At 34.9% G+C, this 10805-nt stretch overlaps 2 protein-coding genes across 5 annotated transcripts; both read right to left on the reverse strand.

Annotated features, from left to right (window-relative positions):
* Positions 1-1396: 1396 nt before the first annotated feature.
* On the reverse strand, positions 1397-2422 carry LOC108561108 (mesencephalic astrocyte-derived neurotrophic factor homolog). The gene is made up of 4 exons (XM_017918903.1): positions 2301-2422; positions 2086-2203; positions 1893-2017; positions 1397-1788 (listed from the first exon to the last, which is right to left on the reverse strand). Exons 2-4 carry the CDS (start codon positions 2162-2164, stop codon positions 1486-1488), a joined length of 507 nt encoding a protein of 168 aa, XP_017774392.1. The 5' UTR covers positions 2165-2203; positions 2301-2422; the 3' UTR covers positions 1397-1485.
* A 329-nt stretch (positions 2423-2751) lies between these two features.
* Positions 2752-9520, reverse strand: LOC108561109 (protein jim lovell-like). Of its 4 annotated transcripts, none has more exons than XM_017918904.1 (5): positions 6815-7255; positions 4180-4532; positions 3930-4124; positions 3492-3872; positions 2752-3431 (listed from the first exon to the last, which is right to left on the reverse strand). In XM_017918904.1, the coding sequence occupies exons 1-5, from the start codon at positions 7212-7214 to the stop codon at positions 2952-2954; spliced, it is 1809 nt and encodes a 602-aa protein (XP_017774393.1). In that variant the 5' UTR covers positions 7215-7255; the 3' UTR covers positions 2752-2951. The 4 variants fall into 4 exon arrangements, with proteins under 4 accessions (XP_017774393.1, XP_017774394.1, XP_017774396.1 ...); XM_017918905.1 differs by lacking the exon at positions 6815-7255 and adding an exon at positions 5042-5635; XM_017918907.1 differs by lacking the exon at positions 6815-7255 and adding an exon at positions 9206-9520 and having other exon boundaries at positions 2753-3431.
* Between the last annotated feature and the right edge of the window lie 1285 nt (positions 9521-10805).

Consider the following 10805-nt stretch of genomic DNA (forward strand, 5'->3'; position numbering starts at 1 on the left):
GAACTTTCTTGAGAATTCCTGATTTTTTTTAAATATTAGGTTATTATATATGCAACTTCTCGTACAATTATATCATATAATTATCATATTTGTAACATGATTAAATATTTGTATCAATACTTCATGATATTATTAGTCTTCTAAACTTTAAAATCTTATAATTAATTATCTAATATAGATTTTACACATACACTTGTATACTATATAACCAAACGTACTTATTTTAAAAATCCATATATTTTTTATTATAACTCATAAAAATATATAGCAGGGGTGGCTAAACCGACGTTCGAAATCCTGACGTTCGAAATCCCGAATGTATCGAAATCCCGACTATGTCAAAATTCTGACTACATAATCCCGATAATCAAAATCCTGACTATATCGAAATCCCGACAGTGTCTTTTATTATTATAAATTTCTATAATAACATTTTTATGGTAGTCGGGATTTCGATATTGTCGAGATTATGGTAGTCAGGATTTCGATATTGTCGGGATTATGGTTGTCGAGATTTTGACATAGTCGGGATTTCAATAGACGGCCTTTCGGTTGTCGGGCTTGCGATATAGACCCGTCTTGTATCATATCTATTTGTCAATTAAAATAACTCTTATACATATTTCTGTAATGTATTAAGAATAAAATCTAAATTAATTATAGTTAAGAATTTATAGAAAACATGAAAAGATACGTAAGAATTCATATTCTTACCTTAAATTATTATAAAGAATATATAACTTCTTTGAAGATCTCAACAAATTTAAGTCACACAAAAGCACTATTACAAAAAGTGTTAGAATTCTAACGTTTGTCAAAATTTATTGAAACAAAACGAAATTAAGCATGGCTGTTTACGATGTATATTTTTTTCCATTCAAAAAGTCAAAGATGAATTCAATTAAAATGTTCATAAACACTCGTAATTTGCAAATCTTAAAGGAAAATTTTAAAATCTTAAATGTTGTGCATCAATCAGCATATTTAAATGTAAAAGTTTAATTGATTCTTTGCCAATTCTCGTTGTATATGAATGTATGAAAAAGGATTGTCCACTTTTCTAATATAAATTGCATTCCATCATAAATATCAATTGTTTCATTAAAGCAATAATTGAAACATATAGAAAAATGCAAGAAAATAGAAGATATTTATACACATTCACATTTAATAATTTATCAATAAATACAATATCTAAAATAATTATTTTTTTTTCACATCAATATACATTATTTCAGTATTGACCAAATATAGATTAGAAATTGTTTATTTTTTCTTCTTTTATATTATTGAATTGAGTAAACAATAGGAAAACCTCAATCTGGAAAGGTCGTTTCATTATGCACGAGGATCATCCATAGCTGACGTGTGTTGGAAGGTAAAAAAAAAATAATAATTGTAAAAAGATATAGTAACGATAAAAAGGATGAACGCACGTTTAAATGCCCTAATAAATAAATTAATTCACATAACTAAAAAAATGTTCTACAACTCGGTATGTATAGGCTTCAATTCCTCTATCCTCTTGATGTACTCGGACTTCTCGATGCACCCGGTGCAGTCCTCGCCCCAATCGTTGATGATCCTCTTCAGGTCCCTAACTTTGAGTTTCTTCAGGTCGACGGTTTTCAGATCGATCGGCACGTCGTAGCGCAGATCGCAGATCTGCGCGTCCTTCTTCTTCAGCTTCTCGCAGATCTTATCCGAAGGCATCGACCACGACAGAGGCTTCGACATCTCACCCAAAATTCCTGTAGCGCTCTCCTCCAAACCACCCAAATAGTAACACTGAAATTACAACAATCATAACTAACAAATCATTTCAATCAAAAACATTGAAGGCATGTTAATGTGAAAAATCTTTAAAACCACAATTATTCTTTTATACTCACAAATCTGTTTTCCTTATCCCTGGCTGTTTTACAATACTTCTTGAATTCAGCCTCAATTTTCTTGGGGTCTGACTTCTGTGAACTGTCCAGCTTCGCAGACAGCTTGTCCAAGATTTTGACACAAACTATAAAGTAGTAAAAAAAAGCCTTTGTTTAATATTCTGCTTTCAATTGAAATTATAAGATAACTAACCTTCGCATTCTCCAGCTTTCAATGAGCTGACTGCAGCAATCGCTGCGAAAAGCACCAAAAGGCATACCTGAATCTCCATGGTGTTTAATATAAAATCACTTAATTTAGAATACAGTTCCTGCAAGAAGAGAGCAAACGTGAATAAGGTTATGCCGACTGCGAATATTGAGTTGAAAGTCTCTGAATTTGAGAAACTAATTGAATGTGTTGCTTACCTGAGTGCTTTTGCATGTAATGTTAGTTTTAAAAGTGTATTAAACTAATATAAAAATAACGTTCCTCCTTTAACACGTTGACAGGAACGAATGAATGCGTTTGACACACACACGCCACCGCGATGGCTTTGATTTGCCATCGGGCGCCGACAAAATTTGGCGCTCCCCGATTGGCCCACGTCTATTGACAGTTCCGAAGGAGCGGCAAATTCAAATCGGAACGTTTACACACAAAGGTCGCTGAAGAAAGCAGTTCGTGCAATTAATCATGAATTAATAAAATATCATTTATTCTTTTTATTACTCTAAACATGTACAAGACGTTATTCCATTGTACGCACTTCGATTTCTTTTAATTTTTGAACAAAAAAAAAGTATTGTTACATCAACTTCTGCACAACAGATATTAATATAAATATGTACATATATTTTTTTTTTCTTAGCTATATTATTTTCTTAATACATCGCCGAAATCACAGAATAATATTTTTTTTCCCTTCTTTTTCTTGTTTAAACTGAAGATTATAATAATAGTGTAAATGCGCAGCGAATTATTTCATGCGCTGCGATTAAAGGAAGTAAACTTAATAATCGTTTTTCTTTGATAAAACAGAGAAATATTGTAAGAATTAATAAAGACATGTTTTAGATCTAATCGTTCCCGTCTTTGTCCTTCTCTGGATCGGGAGCTACTAATTCTGAAGTGTCATCCACTTCTTTGCCGTTGCATTCGTCTTCACAATAGTCGGGATCATCCTCTTTACTGTTTTCTGCTTCAAATGAAGCGTCGTTTGGTGTTTCCTGGGTTGCTTCCATAGGTGCATCAGAATCATCTTTATGTTGATCTGAGGGTTCTTCATCTTTGTCGTGAGCTTCTGAATCTTCAGTGATATTATCCTGCGTTGTTGATAATTGGCCGAAAGCGACTTCGTTCTCGACTATATCAAAATCTTCGTCGATGGGTTCAGATTTAACATTGACAATATCAAAGTGATGTTCAGATTCGCGCGGTTCGTCCTCCAACTTCATGAGCTTATCGTTTGGATCGTCGTATTCCATGTGGTAATATTTCGGGGCTTTAACGACCGGTCTTGATTTCGTTCCTTTGCGAAGCACCAGAGGTGGCGGTGACTAAAAACCAAATCAATAAATTAAAAATACTAATTACAATCTTGTGATGATAAGTCTTACTGCTTCGCGTTCTTCGGGCTCTGAAGATTTTCGCTTGAGTCGCCTTTTAGGTAGAATGCGTCTCGGAGGAATCACATCCACTTTGCTCCTCTCCGCAGCCAAAGACTGTTTTCGACTTAATTCAGTTTTGGGTAAAATCTTTCTCAGAGTGGTGGGCTCTTCGAAGAACGTTGGTTTCAGCAGCGACAACGGATCCACGTCCTTGTTTACAGCCAATCTCAGCGGTGGCATGGCTTTCAGAACTTTCATGGGCATAATCGGAGTGGGAATCGATACTGGAATTGGAATGGAAGTGCTTTGCAACGATGACTCATTACTACTAGCTCTATCGTCCTTCTTTTCGCCATTCTGCTGCGGCTTTTTACCAGTCAATCCTTTGATCTGATCAAATCATCAAAGAGTTAATAAAATCATTTATAAATACAAGACTAAAACTACCTTCAATATTTCAGCGACTTCAAGAATTTCCTGCAATTTCGATTGTTCAATGTGAACCTCTCCCACGTACATAAAATCGATCAACGATTTTAGGATCCAAAACGGCGTACCTTTCAGAAAGATAACGGGATGTTGAAACGGCGTGATGGTGCTCAGGATTTCATCGAAATATGAAGAACACGAAGACAAAATCAACTGAAATCAATTTAATTAAAACAAATATATATTTATTAAATCCAATTATTATTACCTTGTGACAACGGATGGTCTTTCCTTCGCAGCACAACGTAACGTCGACGTACTGCTCTCTTTCCAGCAGAGACGGAAAGCTCGATTTCATGTTGGTGTGATGGCTGTTCCAGCGAAGGCATACCTCGTCCGGTTCTTTTTCCTGTTCCGGTGGAGGCGGCGGCGGAGGCGGAAGCTGCTGCTGCATCGCCGCCGCTCTGGTGATTTTTATCGTTTGAGGAGACGGCTTTGGAGCTATCGGCTGCAGTTTTGTACTCTTCATACCAGATGGATTATTCAGCTTCAACAGTGAGGATGACGACGTGGATGCTGCTGGTGTTTCCTTCCCGCTTTGTTGCTTCTCCGGTAGAGAATCTGCGAACAAAACAACAGTCATTCATTAAATATTTACAATCGATTGATCTAAATACGAACAAGCAATGTATACAAAACTATTAAAATCAACAATGAAGGATTCATGTAACTCATAAAATATTTCATAGAACAATCAAATTGTTTGAAATTTTGTTTAATCATTAAACATGTTTTTGTCGTTTACCGATAATTTCTGCAATTACATATTGAGATAACACAACATAAAACGCTTAAGTTTTAAACACGTGTACTCTGATAATTAGCTGGAAATGTTAGATTAATTTCAATATGGAGAAAATGGGTCATCACTGACGCTGTTAATCCTTAAATAATTAACTTTGCTTGAGAACTATAGGTTTGCGGCAAATGCGTTGAGTTAAGTCGTTTCCGTTCGACATGGTTGAGTAAAACATGCGCGTGCGACGTTCGTCATCTGCGTGGAGCCTGTTGAATAACGGACGGTCGAGCTCGTCGTCATCCGTCGGGCCCGTGCATGAAATCAAACTCACATTTGGTCCTCCTCACTTGCTTCAGCTGCTTCCATTTGATTTTGATCTCCTGCAATGTCCTACCGCACACGGACACCCTGTTCACAGCCTTAAGGACCTCCAGCCAAGCGCTCTCCCTTTCCATCGGAGTCACGTTCGGCGAGAGCCGTCCGAACAGCACGTCCTTGTACTCCGAATAAACTTTCTCCAGGGCGTTAATCTCTTTCGGCGTGAAATTCGCCTTCCTGTTCCTCTTGAGCATGCTGAAGTGCGTATCACCATCGTCTTCACCGCGACCGGACATACCGGAACGCGTCGCCTCTTGGCCAAACGAAGCGCGGTACGCTCTGTACAGCTTCTTTCTCTCCCGATGGTATTGCATGTGTACAAGCGGCGTGACCGAGATTACCAAATTATTGTTGTTGTTGTTATTGTTGTTACAGATGGATGAAGATGAGGAGGAGACAAGTCGGGCACTCGCGTAACCAGAAATCAGGCTAGTACCGAGACCGGACTAGCTGTAGTAGTAATGCCACGTCTGCTAGATCCGCGCTTGCGTAACTACTTGTACTAATACTAGAAGCAAATACAGAGAGTGCAGAGTGTAGTAGTACTAAAACTCTCTATCGATCGGCAGCAATAAATAAATATTAATGCACCGTGGACAATTAAACGCTGTCCGCCGCTCTCGCTCCGCCTTTTTCCAGCCGCACCAAAAACCAAACCAACTTTCCCAGATCATAAAAACATTGATAACTCCAACAAAAAGTCAAAATAAATATTTATAGTTTGGATCGAAGGGACAGCAATAATGGCAGCTGCTCGAATCGTGCCGAACGCCCGTACACAAATATAGATTACTTACATTAAGTAACGCTACAAAGTTTCCAATGTACGTTTTGTTTTGTTTGTTTGTTTGTTTATCCTTTAGAAACGTAAACAACTGCAAAAATATATACTTTCACTGGTAACGGTACGACGCACGCTTGAACTTGAAATTTTTAGTCTGTTATTTTTGTTGTTACTTCCTTGTAGTCTTGAACTTGAATACCGATTTCTATTGGTGAGCCAACGATTCGGAATCTACCTGCTCGACTCCTTAACTAACTTTATCTGCATGCGCAGGACTTTTAACAGTTAGATAATCCGAGTTTGCTTTTTCTTTGAAACAAGTTAAAGATCTCGTTTCAAAGAAAAAGTCGTCGACCGATTGTGCTGCAAGGACAACAATTATGAATAGATTTTCAACTTTCTTCAGGAAATATTTTAAACTTAAAATGATAATACATAAACATATCAAAAGTAAGATTTTGATTTGTAAATCATGAAAATATTACAAATGTTTAAATGTCGCAATAATTTTCGAAAGTTTCTAAATATTGTATTGTAAATTCATTCATTTGCAGACTTATAATTAATAGAAAAGAATATAACATTTTTTTTTAAATGATTTACAGAAAATTAAGTATAATCTCTACAGAGATTTCTGCCAATGTTTAAGCAAAAATCACTATGCAAATATTATTTCAATTTAAAGTAAGATTTTTATTTGTATTTTATATCATAAAAATAATATCAATATTTTTCTGTTAACTATAAAACGCTTTTCGAATATTACTTGAAAATTAATTTTATAGATTTTTCATGATTTTTTTTAATTATAAGAAAAATATAATGTAAATGAATTTACAATGAAATTAAAAATATTGAATAATTTTTCCTGGATTTGAACATTCATATGATTATGAAATTGTATAGGTTTGTTTTTCTCAAACATAAAAAAAAAAACCTTACATTTTTCACTTTGCAGCATCAACATTTGTCTTTTCTTGAACTTCTCGTACCACGTCGTGGTAGCATGGAATTCCATCGCATTACGTGTCTTCTTCACCTTGAAGCTCTTGTAGATCTTCTCGGCTTGCGACCGAATCATGAGACTAGTCGGAGTTTCCTTCTGCTCCAATATCCACAGGGTGAGAGCCTTCTCCATGCGCTCTATGTCGTGCACTTGCGCAACCGTTTTCCCTCCGTAAATACCATAAACTCTAGTCCTGTTGAGATGCTCTTTCCACTTCATTGACTTCACCGTTAACTCGCTTACACCGAAACAACGAGCAACGGATGGCACGCTTTTACCAGTTGAGATCATGTTCATCATCTTCAGCTTTTCGCTGAAGCTCACAAAACTCGCCATGAAAACTGTGCACTGAAGTGCATTGAAGCACCGACCGCAGAAGACTAAATCTATCAGACTTATAGAATCTGCGCGCCACAGCTGAGCGAGACACCATCTTGCGGGGAATGCTCGAGGATTCAAGTATGAAGAAAATTTGAAAAAATAATTATCAAATAATAATAAATATAAAAATTAGTTTGTACATTTAAATTATGAAGAAATCAATATTCTAAGGTTGCGAGTAAAACGATGAGTTTGACCTAGTCATTGGTTGTTACCATTGATTAAAGACACGTACATATAACGATGAGGCTTTTATCCGTCGGTAATCGTCGCTTTGGAGGCTCCTCGATTGTTGCAGTTGATGGTTCAACAGTTGTAGTCGCTTCCTTCTGCACTTTACTCTGATGATACTTATCGCGAACCTTCTGCGGATGCAGCCTATTCAAATGCTCGATCAGATTCGTAGTGTTGTTGAAGAACTTGTATTTCTTGTTGCATATGTCGCACGTCACGAATTTCAAATCACTCGACCTTTGGAAATACTTCCAGACGAAGGACTTCCTCGCACCGGTTTTCATCTTGTACACGAAACTGTTGTTAGGATAACTTTAAGGTCGAAGGTAGAGCAAAAGCGTCAAACAACGCTCGCAAATGTTAGGAAAGCTCGTCGGGAGCTGCGGATGCGAATGATTGGGTTTTTCCATTACGATGACGACCGAATCCAACATCTGCGCAAACTTGCCGCCTCTTTCACGGCCCTACCGACGTCGACGAGTCTCCACCGGAGACCCACGACATTCATCATCGGCGAATCGTGGAATCTTTATTGATTTCGACGACTCGACTTTCCTAAACACGCACACTCGAAACGTCCATTTCGAGTAATATAATCGATTTTATTCGGCCTTCAAAAGAGCACTAACAAACGTGATTTGCAAATCATAATTTCAATCAAATATTACTTTTTTTACTCAAGTATATTCAAATGATGCCTTCAAAATAGTTTAGAAATGATAGACCTCGAAAATAAACAAATTCAAGTTGTAATAAGAATCATATAATTTTTTTTTATTATTTTTAAAGCAATCTATCATCTGACATTGATATCTAGCCTTATGAATGTCGTAAAGTAAGTTAAAAAGGGCACTATAATAATAATTAATGAAGTGAAGATCCAGCAACCCCACTTCACATATACGTTAATTTTTTTTGCACTTTGCAGCAGTTAAAATTTTATTTTAGTTATTGTATTAAGTTTTTTTTTTAATTTTTATAATTTTTTGTTGCAATAAATATTATTATTATTATTATTATTAAGAATAATTTATAACATTATTAAATAAACCAGGTATTTACTTACAAAGAAATGATCAATTTAAAAAAATTTCATATTATCAAAAAAATTTGCAAATTTGTTATACTAATAAAGATTAAGTAGAAAACATGTTTCATTTTTTTTTTCGAGAATAATCAAAAACTTTCAATTTGCTTCATTTCTCGAGAAATACTTGTTTTCAACTTTTGATAGCAAACGAATGTAGACTACAAATATCAAAAAAGATATGAAATTCATCAATATGAAAAAAAAATAAACGAACAGCAAAAATTTATATTTAAAATAAATTTATGAAATTAATAAATATTATAAATATCTTTGGTTTTTCTATTGAAACTTGTCTTTATAATAAGTTAACTGAATTTTGTGTTTATATAAATAAATTTCTTGCAAATCTATTTTCGTGGCAGATTTCAATGAGTAATGTATAGTTAGTGAAGTAAACAAAGATTGTGTGAAAATGAAAACGAAAAGAACGTAATATGCATATCGTAATGGTTTTTCCGAGAAACAATTCCATTTACGACTTCTTGATAATCTGTAGAAGCATGTGCTCTAATACTATAATACGAACTTTATATATATATTTGCAGTGTTTTCAACAACAAGATCTTGAGGTTATGAAATGTTATTGTTAATAAAATAATTAGAATATTTTTGACAGACGTACGTATTACAACGATCGGTTCTAATTGTTGATGGGATTTGAGTGAAGGATGATACTGTTGCTCAACGGAATGCAGACGATTCAAATGTCCAATAAGGTTAGTCGTGTTGTTGAAGAACTTGCATCTCTTGTTGCAGATGTTGCACGTCACGTACTTCTTGTCACTGGATTTTTGAAAATACTTCCAGACGAATGAGAGTTTCGTGCCCGGTTTCATCGCGTCCAATCGACGTTTGGATTAATTTTGTGGATACGAACGCACGGGGATTCCCCTGACGACTGCGACCGAAGCGCGGAGATTTGCGGAAGGCCGTCCGCCGCCTCCGGTGAGGTATTTTTGCCGCCGCTGAGTGGCGCCGGTTGTCGCCGATAGCGTAAATGATATATGCCTATTGATTACAAACATCTAAAACTGGGTTACGATCTCGAGAACTACTCAAAATTATCGAATGATGATATAACTATAAGAATTTTAAAAATATTGTGCTTTTTTTTGTAAACGTACATATTCCAACATCTGGTTTCCGGGAAGATATTTTGGTTATTTTGGTATCAAACCCTTCGCGCATTGTCACGAAGTGCAACCGATTCAAATGCCCGATGAGGTTGGTCGTGTTGTTGAAGAACTTGTACTTCTTGTTGCATATGTTGCAAGTCACGAACTTTCTGTCGCTCGACTTTTGAAAATACTTCCAGACGAACGACATCTTCGTACCAGATTTCATTTCAGTTTTACAAATATGTAGACAATAACGACCGTTTGGGCAATCGAAGAGATGTTCGATGATCGATTCGAGATTGCAGCTCGAATTATTTCGTTTCGAATTAATTATAATTATTTCGATGAAATTATTAGTTGGCTATAATTAGAGGCGCAGCTGACCCTCAGACAATCCTTCTGTCGGGCACCATGACAACAGGATTTCGAGAGGAGGGGATATTTCCTGCACAAAAAACCAGACAAAAATACTCCCTCCCACTTTGTTCATCGATCCTGCACTTCCCTCCATAACCTTATTCAACTGTTTTCATATTATACACACTTTTTGGATTTCCCACAAAAAACATATAAATTAATGCAATTTCAATTAAAAACGTTAATTTCATAATGATTGCATAAGATTTTAATAATAAGTTTTAAAATTGAATTTTCTCATTTAAGCAAATCTAAATTTTAAAAATAGATTTTGATTTTCAAAAAATATCTATGATAAAATGTACTAATTTGTACTTATTCTTATAAACACAATATTTGAGCATTATATTTAACCAATTTCTAACAAAATGTAATCAAAAGAATGAAGAATTAGAACATAATGTATAAATTGACAAAGAAAAATGTAAAATTTTTGCTTTAAGAAATTCCAATGGTAAATTGAAATATAAAGTTAATATTGTAAATATTATATGAATTTTAATCTTCACAATATTAACTTATTATATTTTTTTTGGATATGTTAAAAAAAATGAATATGTAATAATTTAGTGAAGTTAAAAGTAGAATAGAAAAGTTTACTAAAAAAAATACTTATTGATGTAAAGAATTTATATTTAAACAATTTCTAACAAAATGTAATCAAAAGAATGAAGAATTAGAAAATAA

The sequence above is a fragment of the Nicrophorus vespilloides genome, unplaced genomic scaffold (assembly GCF_001412225.1).
Source record: "Nicrophorus vespilloides isolate i.1.1-1 unplaced genomic scaffold, Nicve_v1.0, whole genome shotgun sequence".
In the NCBI taxonomy this organism is placed as follows: domain Eukaryota; kingdom Metazoa; phylum Arthropoda; class Insecta; order Coleoptera; family Silphidae; genus Nicrophorus; species Nicrophorus vespilloides.

Bases quoted from the DNA above. Each gene is read 5' to 3' on its own strand.
- LOC108561108 (XM_017918903.1), bottom strand. From the start codon at position 2,164: ATGGAGATTCAGGTATGCCTTTTGGTGCTTTTCGCAGCGATTGCTGCA. The intron at 2,018-2,085 runs GTTAGTTATCTT...ACTACTTTATAG, and splicing joins GAAAGCTGGAGAATGCGAAG to TTTGTGTCAAAATCTTGGAC. The intron at 1,789-1,892 runs GTGAGTATAAAA...TTGTAATTTCAG, and splicing joins GGGATAAGGAAAACAGATTT to TGTTACTATTTGGGTGGTTT.
- LOC108561109 (XM_017918904.1), bottom strand. From the start codon at position 7,214: ATGGCGAGTTTTGTGAGCTTCAGCGAAAAGCTGAAGATGATGAACATG. The intron at 3,873-3,929 runs GTAGTTTTAGTC...TGATTTGATCAG, and splicing joins AAGTCGCTGAAATATTGAAG to ATCAAAGGATTGACTGGTAA. The intron at 3,432-3,491 runs GTAAGACTTATC...TTTGGTTTTTAG, and splicing joins AGCCCGAAGAACGCGAAGCA to TCACCGCCACCTCTGGTGCT.